This window comes from Hyperoodon ampullatus (assembly GCF_949752795.1).
Source record: "Hyperoodon ampullatus genome assembly, chromosome: 12".
In the NCBI taxonomy this organism is placed as follows: Eukaryota; Metazoa; Chordata; class Mammalia; order Artiodactyla; family Ziphiidae; genus Hyperoodon; species Hyperoodon ampullatus.
In genome coordinates, this window is record NC_136925.1 from 6,912,033 (window position 1) to 6,930,847 (window position 18,815).

The following is an 18,815-nucleotide window of genomic DNA, read 5'->3' on the forward strand; positions in this document are numbered from 1 at the left end:
ATGCAGGGGATGTGGGTTCATGCCCCAGTCGGGGAAGATCCCACATGCCACGGAGCGGGGAGGCCCGTGAGCCATGGCCGCTGAGCCTGCGCGTCCGGAGCCTGTGCTCCGCAACAGGAGAGGCCACAACAGTGTGAGGCCTGCGTACTGCAAAAAAAAAAAACAAAAAAAAAAAACCGAAAACACAAATTCAAAAAGTTACATGCACCCCAATGTTCATAGCAGCATTATTTACAACTGCCAAGATATGGAAGCATCCTAACAAGATATGGAAGCAACAGATGAATGGATAAAGAAGGTGTGTGTGTATATATATATATATACACACATAAATACATACATACAATGGAATACTACTCAGCCATAAAAAAGAACAAAATTTTGCCATTTGTAACACCATGGATGGACTTGAAGGGCATTAAGCTAAGTAAAATAAGTCAGGCAGAGAAAGACAAATACTGTATGATATCACTTATATGTGGAATCTAAAAAATACGACGAACTAGTGAATATAACAAAAAAGAAGCAGACTCACAGATATAGAGAACAAACTAGTGGTTACCAGTGGGGAGAGGGTAGGGGGGAGGGGCAATATAGGGGTAGGGGAGTAAGAGGGACAAACTATTATGTATGGAACAATATACAAGGATATATTGTACAACACGGGGACTACAGCCAATATCTTATAATGACTATAAGTGGAGTATAACCTTTAAAAATTGTGAATCACTATACTATACACCTGTAACTCATATAATATTGTATATCAACTATGCTTCAGTAAAATTTAAAAAAGAAACATCTATTTAAGTCTTTTGCCCATTTTAAAATCAGGGTTTTTGTTGTTGTTGTTCAGTTATAGGAGTTCTTTGTATATTCTGGATATTAACCCCTTATCAGATATATGATTTGCAAATATTTTCTCCCATTCTGTGGGTTGCTTTCCACTCTGTTGATGGTGTTCTTTGATACACAGAAGTTTTAAATTTAGATGTAGTTCAGCTTATCTATTTTTTATTTTATTGCTTGTTTTTTTGGTGTCATATTCAAGAAATCATTGCCAAATCCAATATTATGAAGTTTTTCCCCTATGTTTTCTTCTAAGAGTTTTAGCTCTCCATTCAGGTCTTTGATTCGTTTTGAGTTAATTTTTGTATGTGGTGTAAGGTAAGGGTCCATCTTCATTCTTTGTGGATATACAGTTTTCCCAGCATCATTTGTTGAAAAGACTATCCTTTTCCATTGAATGGTCTTGGCATTCTGATTGAAAGTCATTTGACCATATATGTGAGGTTTTATTTCTGGTATCTCTATTCTAGTCTACTAGTCTAAATGTCTGTATTTATGGCAGTATCACACTGTTTTGATTGCTGTAGCTTTGTTGTAAGTTTTGAAACCAGAAAGTGTGAGACCTCCAACTTTGTTCTCTTTCAAGACTGTTTGGCTCTTTGGGGTCCCTTGAAATTCCATATGCACTTTAGAATGGATTTTTCTATTTCTGCAAAAAACATAATTGGGATTTTTAGGAATTTTACTTTTAAAAATTCAAGCTATCATGGTATTAATAAAAGCAAGTTTTAAAATGAAAAACAGCATCTGCTTGTGATATTTTAATAAAAGATTTCTGTTGGATAATATTTGGTCTGAAGTGCTAGAAAGGAGTAATCTTTAATGAACATGCAGTATAGAGGCTTTTAGGCTATTATTAACCATATAGCTGTGGAGAGAAATTTCTCCAGAAAAACCTAGACACATTTTTAGCCCCAATGGCCCTCTAAACTAACCATATCTGAATCTTCTCCTTGTATGTTCTTGTGTCACTAATTATGTTAACTTTGCTTTCTAACACTGCAGAGAAAAAAAAAATGTGTTTAATTTCTGTAATAATAGCTAATGCCATCATAAATTACTTAGCTTTTTTTCTTCCAATACGTTTATAATATTCCATTTTACCTAACTAGGGTAAATAGTGTAATTCAATTTGTATGAGGTTTAAAGATTGTTTCCTGTTGTAACATTCTAGTGGAATGTACTGTTTTTCCTTATTCAGTTTACATATTTTCTTTTTGGAATAAACTTAAGAAAAACAAAGTGACTCCTAAATTGTAGACAAGAACGTCAGATGAAAGAGCAGAAGTTGAAAAATGTAATTGTTTAACTCTTTTAAACAAAGCTAAATAATTAAGGTTGTTCTGAGATTTTCAGCGGCAGTTTATGCCTCTCTGACTTCACATCACTTAATTTTACTTTTATTTCCACAAATATTTACTGAGTGCCTATCATGTGGGCAGGCACCCTTTAGTAGACACTGCAGACACAGTCCCTGTCCTCAAAGCAGCTCACAGCCTAAGAAAGAAATAGGCAAGTAAACTAATAAATTACATTATTTAAACAGATACGGAACATTGAGTTGAGTTCCCAGAATGGGAAAGCATTTACAGAATGGGCATATGTTGGTATTCCAGGACCATCTTTTCCAGGGCTCCTTAGCTCAGTGCAGCAATAGACCATATTTATGTGGTTAACTGAATAATTCAAAGAAGTGATGGTGTTTAGAACCTGTGACATTCTGATTCTTCCATAGCATAGAAATAAATTATTCTTTCCTCAAAATGCATCCTCCAGGGACTTCTCTGGTGTCCAGTGGTTAAGACTCCGTGCTTCCACTGCAGGGGTTGTGGGTTTGATCCCTGGTTGGGGAACTAAGATCCCACATGCCGCTTGGCGTACCCAAAAAGAAAAAATAAATGCATCCTCCATTCAAGGTCAACAGGGAATGTCTTGTTTGAGGTGTGCAATGTCAATAGTTCAGGGCAGGCTTCTCAAACTTCCCACCTGGCTGTGTTCCCTCTCAACCTAAGTGAGTGGACTGCCAGGCTGGGGATCATGCTGGCATCGTCTAAGAAGCTGTCCCAAGCTGTCCACCTCAAGCAAATGTTTTTTAAGTCTTGTGTTTTGTACTAAACATTCAAGTAAATATTAATATTGTATTAATCTTCTGAAAGGGTTTTAAACTACTTACCACCTACCCCTAGTCTTTAAGTAATCTGAGTGCTTCAAGAGGATGCACCATGTTTAATTGGAAGTTCCACAGCTCATTCTGATTCCTGTGTCCTCCCAAAGTTAGACACGTACCCATTTTAGGAGTGTGGAACAGCTATGTCACATGGGCATAAGAACTAAGCATTCTTTCTACTCATTATGGGTTTTTCCCAAAGATTAAAAAACCCCACAAGTTTAAAAAATAGTTAAAATTGTCACTAGGCATAATCACCAATGATGGAATTTTACCTGTAAAGAAAACTAAGTTTTGGAAACACTGTCAGTGAAATTCAGTTTCTGAGTACAGTAAGTCCACCATGGCTGCCCTGCCAGATGCAGGGACATTTTGGAATATCCAGTCTCCTGACCACTCTGTGTTTGCCCTGGGACAACCAACTCATCCCAACTTGCCTGGGACTGTCCTGATTTGCAGAAGTCCAGCTTTGTGGGATTCTGTTCTTCTTGGTCCCAGGCAAACCAGGACAGTTGGTCACCCTCATTTGCACAGAGGTAGCAAATACTTTCACCAGTTTCTGGGGACCCTCCTTGTTCATGCTGCTGGTCTGAAGTGACCATGATTCCTTGGTGAAGAAGAATCAGTGGAATTGATAACACAGTGAGAACAGGAGAAACCTCTGGGGCAAGCAAGTCCCCGGGAATCGGGTGAGCCTTCTGGGAGCCTTGAACAGAGCAGACATTTTAAGTGCTTTTGGTGCTGAATTGGCCTAAAGTAGTGGTTTCTAAGTGCAGCTATGCTTCATAATCACCTGCAGAGATATTTTAAATCACAATTCCTGGGTTACCCCATCAGATCTGCTGATTCAGAATTTGGGTTTAATGCAGCAGATGGACGGTCTTTCCACCATCTGACCGTGTCACAATCCCAATGCTTAAAAATTCCAAGGCTTCTTGCTGTTCTGTGATAAAATGCAAACTCACTGCCTGGTTTACAGGCTTTTCATGAGTTGCCCGTTGTTTATCACTTCGGCCTCCTGTGGCCCCAGCCCATGCATCTAAATCTATTCAGTTTGGCCTTTGCCTACAGGTTTCCCCTGGCCAAGAACACTCTTAGCCTAGCTCCACTCCTCTTTCTCTGGCTCAGGTACTTATTGTGAGATTTTGGGTCACTTTCTCCAGGAAGCCTCCTCCGTCAGCTCAGATTCAAGTCAAGTGTTCTTCTGGACCAAGTTCTTAGCCCCCTGTATCTCCTCCATCCTAAGGTTTGTCATGTTATAATGTAAGTGACTTCCAACTGATTGTCTATTTCCCCCTAGACTTCAATGCCTCAGGATGCAATTATATGTCCAGTACTGAATGTGCACAAATATTTATTGAATGGATGACTGGACTCAGCCCTCTTTTGAACTATACCACCTGTGTGGGCTCCACCTGTCCTGTGTCTGTTGCCCCATCCCTACTTTCACAGCAAAGACCAGATACCCACCCTTGACTTTGTGAGACGGATCACACACTTACCTTTCGGCCCCAGGCTTTGCACAGCGGCCCTCTGCTGCCCCCGTGTGTTTGGAATCAGCTCCTTACGCAGCCAATTGAGACAACCCCTTGCTCCACGGGGTGCAGTTTCAATTCTGCAGGGACATCTTTGTTTTTGGCCTCCGTATGTCTCCCCTGGCACAAAAGGGAACCAGGTAGGATGGAAGAGAAGGCTGTGACCCCTCCGTGTCTGTTTCTATACCCTAATCTCCTATTTATTCTCCTCCATCACCAGGACTAAGTCAGTTGAACATTTTCATGGTCTCTTCTTCCTCTGACCTCCTTTTCTCCCCTTTCTAGAGCCCTCTTCAAAGTATTCCTCCCTCTGGGTCCTTTTACATCTACGTAAATACAGTGACCTATTTAGCAGCTCCCCAGCACCCTAAGACTTTAACTACTTGCTTGTGATAAAACTTCCGAGTGAAAATAGTAACGTTCAAGGATAGGAACTTTCTTACATTTTGAACTTCAGTCTTTTCTACAAAAATTAACAAGACTCTCAAAACAGAGGCGTAGGGCTTCCCTGGTGGCGCAGTGGTTGAGAGTCCGCCTGCCGATGCAGGGGACACGGGTTCGTGCCCCGGTCCGGGAGGATCCCACATGCCGCGGAGCGGCTGGGCCCGTGAGCTATGGCCGCTGAGCCTGCGCGTCCGGAGCCTGTGCTCCGCAACGGGAGAGGCCACAACAGTGAGAGGCCCGCGTACCACAAAAAAAAAAAACAAAAACAAAAAACAGAGGCGTAAAGTGGTTTTATCCCCAAAACGTAGGATCTTAATTACATAAATTGAATCACATGTTTAAAGTAATGAAAAAAATTTATTGTGGTCACATCTTTAGTATTCCATTGATTAAACAGATATCACAATATGAATATTTGATTTACTATAGTAAACTATTCTAAATAGCAGTGATTTATGGGCAACATTCCTCTTCCTTCTATGATCATTATTACAGCAATTAAAAAGCTTTTAGTTAGTTCCTGAAGAATAATGTGGCTCTAAATACATAATGCACAGGGTTACATAACCATAGCCTCTTTTTCTTTGGTAATTGGTGTCTAGGGTAATTGAACTCAGAATGAAATGTCTGGTATATGCAGCATAACACAGCCAATACAGTTCAAGCATAAGCACATTTTTTAGGGGGAGAAGAAATAGGTGTTTGACATCAGTTGTTTTCTTCTAAGAGAACTAGAAAGATTTGGTTAAAAAGAAAGATACCAATAATATTTACATATTTTTAAAGTGGATAGCTTAAACTTTTAAACTAAAATAGCTACTTATTTACAGTTGCAAAGCTCTTTGTTTACATCATCTGCCTGAAGACTGAGAACAATGGACATACCTTGGACTCCTTCAGTACAGGGTCACCATACACAGACGTGGAGTTGTGCCTTGCATAGGGGTGCCTGGCAGAGGGACTGAATAGGGGTGAACTAGAGCCCACTCTTTGCTCGTTAGGCAGGCTGCACTCTGACTCAGGGTTGTGTCTCCCGGAAGAAGCGGGCACCTCTTTCTAATTTGCACAAAGACACTGTACAGCTAGCCTGACTCTGTGTCTGCGCTTCGTCCTTTCGCCCTGCATAGAAACACATTGCCTTTCCATTCAACTATTTTCTGACTTTAACTTTCTTGCTAATTCCAAACCACTGGTTTCTTCAAAATTAATATTTTCCATTTTTGTCTTGAAAGGAGCACATGTATATGTGGCAGAGACAACATAGGGAAAATTTGCAAATTCCAGTCCAGTGACGTTTCTGTAATAAATTCGTCTTTAGCCATTTGGAATTAGATAAATTTGGAGACTACGAAAAAGCAATAAAAGTGAGAAATCTCAAGAAAGACCAACTTTATAATTGTCCTGTCTCAGGGCTAACTAGTTAGCTCCCTTGTTTAGAACACCATGATAATGAGCCAGGTTTATGATTTAAGACCCCCAGTTAGCATAACACAGGGGAAAACTCTATTCCACTGTCACAGACTGAAATTCTATTGCCACCAGTGTGTTCTTTGGTACAAGTTGGGATAAAGTCAGGGTACTTCATACCCATCACCATTACTGGAAAAACAAGTATACAACCAGATGGGAGTACGTTTGGTCAAAGTCAGTTCCGTCATAACTACAAAGTTCATCGTTCCTCATCAGTAGAAAATACATCCAGATGTATTTGCATTATGTGATGGGAACCACAGTCAATATGACTGAAAGCCTATGATCATGTGGTTTTCTCAAGAGCTTCAACAAGACACTACAGTTTTGCTAATGAACCAAAAGAACAACTCTGACCCCACCAACCTGACTCTGATTGGCAGTCTGGATATTACAAGAGTTAAGTTTCACCTTCAGTGGGAATACATTAGGTTGGGAAGCCCAGCCCAGAATCGTGAGAACTCCCAACCATGTGTTTCTGTGCAAAATGAATCACTTGATGGGAAACAGGAAATCACCAATAAAGGCTGTTTTTTTGTTAATTACAGACGGAGTTAGAACCGGCATGGGGAGAGCAGGGTTTTATTTTAAGCCAGACTTGAATACTGTATATTGAGGGCATAAACAGAAAACTAGGAAACTTTAAATTGTCACTGACTTCCTGTGCACTGAAAAGGGCTAAGTGTCCCCAGGAGCAGTCCTCTCCCTTCTCAGAATCACTGCTACTTAGATCAAGCACTTTCTATGTAGTTAATATGAGCACAAACCCTTTTTCTGCTTGCCGGCTTCCTAGCAACCTGAAGCAGAGTATCTGCTTGCCAATCTGCTTTTGGTAAAAAAAAAAAAAAGGAACAGAAAACACCCAGTAAATTTGCCCATAGCCCTGATGAGACAGGAATATATTCAATAAACTCCGTGTTGATTCTGTGAGCCCGGCATAGGATTTATGTTGTCAACCGTCTGACCTTGCTGCACTTTCCACCACAGGCCAGGGAAGATGTGATCCACATGCTGAAGACGGAGAAAACCAAGCCTGAGGTTCTGGAGGCTCATTACGGGTCTGCGGAGCCGGAGAAAGTGCTGCGGGTCCTGCACCGAGATGCCATCCTGGCCCAGGAGAAATCCATAGGAGAAGATGTGTACGAGAAACCCATCTCAGAGGTAAAAACGTACCCCGACAAGTCCCTGAGAAGGAAGCCTCGGAGGGATGTCTCCACACCCTTCCATTTTACACGCTTTAACATTTTCTTTCAAAGGCAAGCATTTTATGATGCCCTAATATAGAATTAAAGTATAATTAAATAATTCAGAATTACTATGGCTACATTTCATTGATAAGAATTGTAGAAGTATTTCCTTAAATATACTTAAAGCCCGAAATATGTTTCTCATGTGATTATGATAGTTACCTGCTCTTCAGTCTGTTATTCTTTTATTTCTCTAAGAGGGGATATGTGTAAAAATTTGAGGTGCTTATGGGTTTTGGCATTGAATTTTCAGATTACTATCAAATTGGTAGCCTAAAATTAAACTGATTTTTATTATTGATATTTATGGTTATAAAGCCACTCAGTTTTGATATCTTATAGACCATTAAAATGGTCTCATGTGAATGGCTAAAACATAAAAGTTGAAGCAAAATCCCAATGGAAAGCTTAGGACAGTTCTTTAAGATGAAAGGGAATCTAATAGGACCATATTTAATCATTTTTATACAAGACTGTATTAGGAACTATCAACTGTTGTTGTTAATTACCTATGACATATTACATGTTAAAAATACTCTCATATCATAGTAGAAGTTCAATGAGGAATCAGGGAACCAGTTGATGGATCCAGCCATGCTGACTCCTCAGAATTCATGTTAAAAAAAAAATCATAGGTATGAAATTAGTATCATAAATGAATAAAGAATGCAGAAATGAAAAGTGCGAAGCAATTTATTGTAATTTAGCTTAAGACAAGCCTTTGCAGCAGCTCAGCTTGACAGGTCTCAGAAAGATCTGCTTTAGAAAGTATTCACGACAGATTGACAGCCCCATAATTTTCTAATTTCTGCAACCAGGATGAACTAGAGCTCTGTTCTCATCTATTCTTTAAGCATTAAGAGATAATTATCAGTATATGATAGAACAGAGTCAACTGGCTGAATCCACTTTCATGTTTGAGATAACCCAGTTATTAGCTGCCTGTAGCTTTGGGCAGGTCACTTCAGCTCTTTAAGCCTTAGTGTTCTCCTCTGTCAGGTGCACATCTCATAGAGTTGTGAGGATTAAATGAAGCAATGCCCGTAAAATTTTTTTATTTTGCAGTACGCGGGCCTCTCACTGTTGTGGCCTCTCCCGTTGCGGAGCACGGGCTCCGGACGCACAGGCTCAGCGGCCATGGCTCACGGGCCCAGCCGCTCCGCGGCACGTGGGATCCTCCCGGACCGGGGCACGAACCCGCGTCCCCTGCATCGGCAGGCAGACTCTCAACCACTGCGCCACCAGGGAAGCCCCCGTAAAACTTTTAACATAGTGTCTGGAACATACTAGCTACTCAACAAATACCAGCCATTAGGATCTGCTGGAAGCTGAGGGTGATAATTGCTCACACTCTTATTTACTTCCAAACCTGTAGGGACTCGAGGAGTGAAAGACATAGAGAGGTCAAAATATCAGTTTTATATTATTCTTATAATCACCTGGATTGAAGAACTTGGCTTGGATAAATAGTATCATTTGGGCTTCTTAGTTCTTTTCTTCCAAGTTCGAGCTTGGTATGACCCCTCAAGGGAGAGGTAGGTCTGCAGAGCACACACATCCAGAACCACTGCCTCTGACCCACTGAGTTCTATGGACAGTACATAAAGGAAGGCGTTTCCAACTTACCTTCAGAAAGTAGGCCTAACCCAAGCGGACAGAGAAGCCGCGCAGAAAACACCCACCTTTCTTTTGGGTTGTCCTGCTGGAGTCCGCTTATGCTGGGCATGCTTCTTGGTTCCTTTCTCCCCTCAAGTCACCAATCTGAACAGTTGTTCCCCCCTTGGGGAGAAATGAATAAGGAGGTAGGGGGAAGGACAAAAGCTACTTTTCCCAACGCTGGCAAAGTGGTGAAGTCCTGCTCTGCGAGAGAAACAGAATGCCGAAAGGAGAAAAGATGTCGTCCACCACTTACAGATGTTTGGTTTCTTAACCCTTTGGGCTTTATAATCAAGTTCCTGTTGCTCAGGAGCAAGAGAGTTGCTTCCAAGTTCATGATGTAAGAATCCCCTATATTACTGTTCCATTAGCCTCCTGGTATCATAAGCAGATAGTCCAGCTCTTGTTCCTAGAAGCCATGCTGTACCTCAAGCCAAAAATCACTGCTTATTCTAATTTTTGTCCCAAATTAGGCCCAGCTAGGTCCTCCAACAGAACTCACCAAAGGTTAAGCAGTGAACCCAATATGGTGGACCCCCCTCCCTTGCCAGGTATCTGGGGAGAAATTTAGCAGCAAATATTAAATCCCCCTGAACTTCCTTGTAAACTAAAGTCTGAGATATCAAAGTTCATAATTCTTAAGCAAAATTGCAAAGAAATTAAGGGTTCAGTTTCTTTCCTTCCCAAATTCTTATTCTGCTTAGCCTTAGCCAGAAGGATCTTAATCTTAGGCAATTTCAAAGTTAAATTAATACATCCTGAAGTCCTGTATTCTATGTTTACTTAAAGAGTCCAAAGATTATGAGGACACGTGCAGCTATCATAGTACCAACCTCATATTCATAAATTGTTAAAAATGCAAGAAAAGCCCCAGCTCCAAGGTCAATTTTTCTCAAGTGTAATAATATTCCTTGACCTCAGGACTCAGCACAAAGCAGGCTCATGTCACCAAGATCAAGGCAGAGACTTAGAGGATGTCTGAGGGAAGGAGGGTGGATAGAGAAAATCTTCAGGTACAACAGGATGCCAGTCAGTGTGGGGGAACTTGTCCCCATCAGACAGAGCCTGCCGCCATCAAGAGGCTAATAATTATGGGAAATGGCGAATCCTGGGTTGGGTGGAGGAATCTGTTTCATGTATTATCCTTGCCCTCAGTGAGTGGCATTTGAAACCTGTCTGTCTTTTTGTGAAGTTTAGGGATTTGCAGTGGTGACATCCTGCATGCCTAGGTCTTATTTTAGGTGCCCTACTTTTCCACCTGCATATTTTTCTTTCTTTCTTTATTTTTGCCTGCGTTGGGTCTTCGTTGCTGTGTGCGGGCTTCTCATTGCAGTGGCTCCTCTTGTTGCGGAGCACGGGCTCTAGGCGTGCGGGCTTCAGTAGTTGTGACACGCAGGCTCGGTAGTTGTGGCTCGTGGGCTCTAGAGCGCAGGCTCAGTAGTTGTGGCGCACGGGCTTAGTTGCTCCGCGGCACGTGGGATCTTCCCGGACCGGGGCTCGAACCCGTGTCCCCTGCATTAGCAGGCAGACTCTTAACCACTGCGCCGCCAGGGAAGCTCCCACCTGCATATGTGAAATCTCTTTAATCTTTTTCTTTTTTCAGCCACAATGTCCAGGCCTAGGAAACCCATCTCGTTCCGGTGGTTTTCCTTACTGCCCGCTTGTTTCGGTGTTGTATTACCCCTTCCCGCAGGTGACCTTCTGAAGCCTGTCTGCCTTGGGGCCTAGTTGGGACCTAACCTTAGCCAGGTGACCGTTCCTCAGAACTTCGCCTTCCCTCGTGTTTGAACTCTAATTCTGGGGTAACTTGTCCTACTCAAGGCAACAAAAATGTTTTCTTTTGTCACAACCTTTCCTCCAGTAGGAAGGCTCAGCTGAGTTTTACTTTTATTGTTGTTTTTGACCAGTTTTTCAAATGGCCCCTTCTTTCTCTATCACTATTTTAGGCACCGTAGAGTTTTTGTTTGTTTGCCTCTAACTTCCCCTATGCTTTCAGTCCCAGACATTTGTTTTCTGAATATTACCTTCCGTATTGTGTAGTGTGTGGTCACCCTCCGTGAGAGAAGCAAAACCAAGGAGTTATGAGTCTGCCGGAGGATCCTTTGTTCAACACACATCTTATCTACTTTTATGTTCTTGAGTTGGATGATACCTCCTAAGGAATCTTTTCCCGTCACAGCACACCGGGGTTTGGACTGAATCTGCTGCTGTCCTGCCTGAATCCCCTTTCGTTTGTCTCATCTTTCCTTCGAAATCTACATCTCCAAGTTTCTTGAGCATGTTCGCTCAGGGCCCATCTACCATGGCTGACACCATGAAACTCACCCCAAATTGCTTTACATATCCTACCCCGATCTCAGATTTTAATTCTTCAGCATGTCTATATTTTATGTAACCACTTTGAGTAGCTGTTGCAGTCTTCAGGAGAAAGGGCCCCAGCTGATCTCATGAAGAACCATCTGCAGTTGTACAGCATGTTCCTCGAACGTTGCCTCGACCCCGACACCCTCTTGTGGGGCAGTCACGCTGTTCTGCTCTCTAGGCTGTCCTGTCTCTGCCTCCTCTTTCACCCATCCTGATTCAACAAAGACGAAAATCTCTCTCTCTCTTTTTTTTTTTTTTATAGCCCTATCTTTAAGGGCACTTAGATCCATTTCCCTTTTGGTCTTTCCAGTTTGGTCCTTAAGGCCTCATGTTTCCTCTTAAGTAGATTTCTCTCTTCTTAAATTCCTTAATATTTTCCCCATTAGCTCTCTGTTGATAACAGAGCTAAAATCATTCCCTAAACCATGATCCTTTTGTGTGAAACATACTGAAATTTCTCCCCATCTCAAGCCCCTGAACGTCTTCTCCACCAGCTTGATTCAGGTACACCCTTTCCTCAGTAAATTTTGGCCTTTGTTGCTATGATGATCTCATTCAATTTTCCTTCCACCTCTGTCCAAGTGGGAGCTACATTTCCAAAGTAATAGGTGCCCATTTCGCTTTCACTATTCAGTAATAAGAACTACCATTCCTCTGTGGTTGAGCCACAATTTGGAGCCTGAAAACCCAAAGCCATGGGACACCGTATACATGATTAATGAATCCACTGGGAGGTGGTCTTCAGAGTCTCTGGACAAGCCACACAGATCCAAGAGGTCAGCCCACTTCGGTTCTCTCCTAGGAGCTCAGTGCAGTTCCAAACAAAATAATGAGAAACAGGGTCTGGCACAGCTGATCTGTTGCTACCTGTGTTAGTTCTTACATCCAGAATTTAAAACTGAAAGCTAGATCCTCACACAGTAATGCTTTATTGCTAAAGAGGAATTTACTACCTTTGCAGTGTAAAATCTGGTCTGCAGGGCTTCCCTGGTGGCACAGTGGTTAAGAATCCACCTGCCAATGCAGGGGACATGGGTTCGATCCCTGGTCCGGGAAGATCCCACGCCGCAGAGCAACTAAGCCTGTGCGCCACAACTACTGAGCCTGCGCTCTAGAGCCCGCGAGCCACAACTACTGAACCCATGTGCCACAACTACCGAAGCCCACGCTTCTAGAGCCCGTGCTCTGCAACAAGGGAAACCACTGCAACGAGAAGCCCGCGCACCACAACGAAGAGTAGCCCCCGCTCACCGGAACTAGAGAAAGCCCGTGCGCAGCAACGAAGACCCAACGCAGCCAAAAATAAATTAGAAAAAAAAAAGGAAGTCTGGTCTGCAGTTCTGGGTGAAAAACGCAGCTCACACACCAATGTGTCAGCATCCTTCCAGATGCATTAAAGGACAAAAAGACTGTCTTCCTGATTATGCAAACCAGTGCTGAGGTCAAGCTGTACTGGTGTAGGTGAGGTGAACACAGCCCACAGAGACAACAGCAGCTACTCCAGGGGCCTAGTCCCAGCACGGTAGCTGCTGAGAACAGCTAATCTCAAAGGCCCACACAGACAGAACATACTAAAGCTAGGGCCTAGCAGTCCTACCTAGGCTGCCCTGGAACAATTAATATCAACATATGCTGTTTTTCCTCCAACTGTCCCTACAGTGTTTCTCTCTCTGGGTATCTCAGTCAACCAACCAATTAATAACGCCCCCATCTTTGCCTCCTGAGTTCCTTGAACAGATTGAGGGATAACTGCAGGAGTCTGACAGATGACTTGAAACATTAACTTTATTGTTGGCATCAATAGGTAGATGACCACCACCCAGGTTCCTATTACTCTCTCTCCTAGACTCTGGAGACAGCACCTGAGGGAGAGGACAATGTACCATCTTATGGCAGACAGAGTAAAAAATAAGAAAGGAAAAGGCAGGGCTGGGCTTCCCTGGTGGCGCAGTGGTTGACAGTCCGCCTGCCGATGCAGGGGACACGGGTTCATGCCCCAGTCCGGGAAGATCCCACATGCCGTGGAGAGGCTGGGCCTGTGAGCCATGGCCGCTGAGCCTGTGTGTCCAGAGCCTGTGCTCCGCAACGGGAGAGACCACAACAGTGAGAGGCCCGCGTACCGCAAAAAAAAAAAAAAAAAAAAAGGCAGGGCTGTTCATGCCCAGCTCGCTGTCCCCAGTACAACCTTTAAATACCATTCCTTCCTCAGGGAGGAGTGGGTCAGGGTATCAGGAAACAGGCAGAAGCTGCTCTTGCAAATACTCTCAAAAGGAGGGAAGGCCTTACTTTACGACAACGTTAAGAAGGATCAAAAACGGGAAAGAGCTGTTCCTTGCACATTTCTGATGATGGCCCAGCCATGCTTGACAAATTCTATAACATATGGTGAAAATCACACTTGTGGAAAAATGGAGAGTTCTTGGGGAGAGTATTTTGTAACAGGGAGTTATTCCAGTGCAAAAACCTCTTGTGTAGACTGTCCCATTAAGACTGCAGTAATTTATCAGAACACATAAAAGTACGATTTGCCTCCCTGATCATCTCAGGTATGGCTGGCCAACCTGGGCTTCACCAGTCTGACTGCTCACCTGTTCTTAGGCAAAGGGGGTGGAGGTCTAATTAGAAGGCACTGAGGGGACTTCCCTGGTGGCGCAGTGGTTGAGAATCTGCCTGCCAATGCAGGCGACACAGGTTCAAGCCCTGGTCTGGGAAGATCCCACATGCCATGGAGCAACTAAGCCCGTGCGCCACAACTACTGAGCCTGCACTCTACAGCCCGCGAGTCACAACTACTGAGCCCACGTGCTTCAACTACTGAAGCCCATGCGCCTAGAGCCCGTGCTCCGCAACAAGAGAAGCCACCACAATGAGAAGCCTGCCCACCACAACAAAGAGTAGCCCCCACTCACCGCAACTAGAAAAAGCCTGTGCACAGCAACGAAGACCCAATGCAGCCAAAAATAAATAAATTTAAAAAAAAAAGAAGAAGAAGGCACTGAGGATTATGGGGGCAAAATCTCTTTTGTTTTGGGCCCCGTAAATGATTCATTCACAATGAAAATATAATAAAATTGTACAGGGAACCTCAGATCCTCCTTATGACTGGAACATCAGGGAATAGCTCTGAAGCTGATACCCATGGAGCTGCTCCACTGACTCTTACAGAGTTGGCTGTGGGATTAAGAATGGATTCTAAATATGTCTGATTCACCTAGAGCAGTGGTTCTTAACAGGGAGGGGGGCATGGGGACTTTTCCTTCCGGGAGACATTTGACAACGTCTAGGGATAGTTTTGTCACAACTGGAGGTGGTAGTATTGGCATCTAGTGGGCAGAGCCCAGGGAGGCTGCTGAGCATCCTCTAGTGGACAGGACAGCCCCTCAGATAAGAATTACTTGGCCAAAATATCAGTAGTGCTGAGGGTGAGAACTCCTGCACTAGGGTCTGAAGAGCAGAGTAGGATAGGGAACTATCAATACTGTAAGATTGGGTCCAATTTAACAAACACGTACTGAACACCTGCTTTCTTCCAGGTGCTGTGCTAGGGACCAGGGACTAAAAAGATGATCAAGGCATATGGTCCCTTAAAGATCGTATAACCTGGCCGGAGAAACAGACACAAAAAGCCCTGTAATAATATTTGATAAGATCTCTTTTAGTTTGAGATATGTGCGCTCTGCAGGTTCTGAGATTCTCCCTATATTTCGTACCTCTTGGAAGAAGAGGATTGTGGGTCCTTCATATACTTTTCCTAGAAATGCACTTAACGGCAAGCCTTAAAAAAAAAAAAAAGTTGCAATGAGGATAATTTCCTCCTCCCAGGGGAGGAGTTTGGTACACGTGCCTGCTGAGCTCTTTATTTTTCTGAGATTAGGCCAGATGCTATTCTCTTTCTTTCTGAGTATAGGGCTTCACTGTCTCATTGAAACAGTGAGCTTGCTTTCCTGAAAGGTTAGGAACGACACATATGTTCACAGAAAAAAGGCCAGAGGCCAGAAATAACTGCAGCCCTATTGTGGCTAGTTCATAAATCCAACTGGCCTAGAGAAAATGATGGCATGGGGAACATGGCAGAGAAGAGCAGATTCCGTGTCCTCCCCCACAGGTAATAAATCATTAGACCAATGCAAACAAATTATTTAGAGTCCTCCGTAAATGAAATAAAATATTAAGCTCTTTCCCATGTTTGCTTCCTCAGCTGGACAGACTTGAGGAAAAACAGAAGGAAACCTACCGGCGCATGCTAGAGCAGCTACTGCTGGCCGAGAAGTGTCACCGACGCACGGTGTACGAGCTGGAGAACGAGAAGCACAAGCACACGGACTACATGCACAAGAGCGACGACTTCACCACCCTGCTAGAGCAGGAGCGGGAGAGGTAACTGCGCACGCGCGTCCCGGAGGGCCGCGCTCTCCTCCTGCCCCTCCTGTCCTGGATCAGATTTCCACCCGTGACTCCGCGGACACGTGCCCGGGGTCTAATTCCTAATTTCCGAACGGTTTGCAGAGAGTGAGACAGACTTTGCTTGGAACTATTGATGTGAGCATGTTGGGGGTTCGTATAAATACGGCAGCACATTCCCACTAGGATGTGAAAAGCCAGAAAGCCACAAACTAAGGGAGCTTCTGTTTTAACTTGATCAACGAAGCACCTACGTTTGCAAAGCCTCTCTACTAACTGCCTTCTGTTAGAAATAATATACTTTTTCTCTTTGGGGTTAAAATGCACTTATTCAGTGAGACAAATTATCACCATTTTAAATGAATCCTATCCATTCTTAAAACGGGTATAGAAAATCTTACTACTTGGTTGTGTGTGAATTACTTAATGACTAGAATTACCTGCTTAACTTTTTCAGGGTTGCATAACTCTTAAAACTCAGTGTAAAACAGAACAAAAATTCAGCATTGAGCCTTGAACACTGTAGGTAGTTTTCTCAGACCAGGGATTAGCACATTTGAAGCAGAGACTTCAAATTGAAACGCTTTGTGATGAACTCTTTGATACTCTCCAGTTTTTCAGCATCTTCTTTTTAGCTTATTCTCTCCTTTTCCTCCCCTCAGCTGAATGGTTACATCTGTGAATTCCACAGTCTTTGAAACCAATGACATTGAATCCCGATGCTTTGAGTTACCAAGCGTGTCTGCTTCTGTGTTTAGGACTTGCAAATTAAGAGCCATTGGGAAAGAGCTTCACCAGTCCCAGCTTTGCTGTATCTAGTTACAAAAAGGAGATCTGGTTTTCCCAGATTAGTTTATTTGCCAGAAAAAGTTACCTCAATAGGAAAGTAAATAAAAGCGTGAAACAACAGGTTTGTGTTAAATTTTTAAGTTATTGGTAATGTTTACTTATTATTGGACTTGGTACATCTCTTGAGGAAGGAGAAATGGAAAAGGGAGCAATGGCTGCAGTGTTATGTACAGTACCCTCCACTTATGGCTTCTTTAAGTCTGTCTTCTGCTGCTGGAAGCTCAGGTTTATCAGCTTCTTGTTTGGACAAATCGATGGTCCAATTTGACATTTTGGGGCAACCAAACATGAGAATAAACTCTACTCTGCAACCTCCATGAACTTTCCGACCTCAAGCATAGGTATTGCAAACAAGGTTTTAATGACGGTGTAAATTACATATATCTAGGTGTCCTGTGTTGGAATGTGGTCAGGTAAGAGTAGCAACTTGTTTGATATTTTTTAAAAGATCTGAAATCAAATAATTTTAAAGAACCAGCTGTGTGAATTAATATTTTCTGATCACTTTGTAAATCATTTGGTCTAGAACCAGATATGTCTGCCTTTTCTACAATTTCCCACCTAAGCTGAGGTGAATTCACCTACAGAGTGGTAGGTTTAAATGAAGTATGTGGATGGAGAGACTGTACTTACCCGGCTGTTTCTTTTTCTTTCTTTTTTGTTTTCCTAATATTTGTGTACTGTGAGAATAATTGAAATAATAACACTTGATGGAGAGCTCTATAGTTCACAAAGTACATTTATATTCATTATACAATGAGCCTGTCCCAAGTGTACTTATTTACTAACTTCATGTAGACCAATTCAAGACTAACAATTCCAATCCCTTGCCCCTCCTTTGGAGTTGTTTAATTTGACTAGGGCAATTACGCAACGATTTCTCCTGAGCAAAGCGCTATGTAGGAGGTTTTAAAAATCAAAGCAGAATTTAAAAATTATATATATCATGATGCTTTTCATACTTTGATCAGCACCGCCGAGATACGTCACCAGATGTACATGTTTTAGATAAGAATCTTTGACTCACTAAATATCCAACCACTTTAAGATTCTGAATCAGTAGTTTTGACTCAACAGGTTATACTTTAGTGCTTTATATATTTTCCTGTCAACGTTTTTGCCCAGGCCGCCCCCCTGACTGACCACCAGTGCACGTGCTGTGGGCACATGCTGACCGACACTCCTTATGCTACATTAAACGCCCTCACTAGGACCCTGATAACTGAAGTTGGCATCGCTGAATTTCTCTGCGTTCTGATCTGAGGCGTCCACGGTGACTGGCTTTGCTGTGTTCCCTGGGCAGTGAAGCCTTTAGGATTTGCTCAAAGGTCAGGCCTGGGCCTCCTGCTGCCTTTTGGAAGAGGCCCTGCTAAATCTGCTTTGGGTTAAGTCCTCTTTTTGAAGTAAGCGGTCATAATTAGATGTACTTATGGGGGCTGGCAGTTTGCTGACCCTGAGGCTTTCTTTCCCGTGGGCAATGTCACCAGGGGCTGGTCCCCACCAGGACCTGGGCCATGGCTCAGCCAGGCCCCAGCGCCCCACTCGGCTGCAGCCACTGCCGGGGAAGCTGGGCTATTGCTGATAGAGAGCTGGTTTTTCCGAGCCTGAGTGGGAATTCTGGCATAGACTATTCCAAGTCTTTTGTTTGCCTCTTTGTTTTGCACTCCCTTCCCTCTTTCTCCGGAAAAGTCCCTTTTGTGAGAAAAAAAAAAAAAAGAGAGAGAGAGAGAGCGCCAAGAACTTTCCTTCAGAAACATTTCCCTTTATTTCTCCTGTGAGCATGACTCAAGGAAGGAAAAAAGTGAGACGAGATAAGCCCAAGTTGTTTGTTCC

General features: G+C 43.1%; 1 protein-coding gene across 2 annotated transcripts in view; it reads left to right on the plus strand.

Moving 5' to 3' along the window:
- The window catches only part of FILIP1 (filamin A interacting protein 1), a gene marked incomplete at both ends in the record, with an annotated part of 223,407 nt that overhangs the window by 152,398 nt on the left and 52,194 nt on the right, over positions 1 to 18,815 (plus strand). For both annotated transcript variants that reach the window (XM_079716772.1, XM_079716771.1), the window contains 2 exons: positions 7,453 to 7,626; positions 15,931 to 16,109. In XM_079716772.1, the coding sequence (XP_079572898.1) occupies positions 7,453 to 7,626; positions 15,931 to 16,109 (353 nt within the window). The remainder of the gene's footprint in view (positions 1 to 7,452; positions 7,627 to 15,930; positions 16,110 to 18,815) is intronic.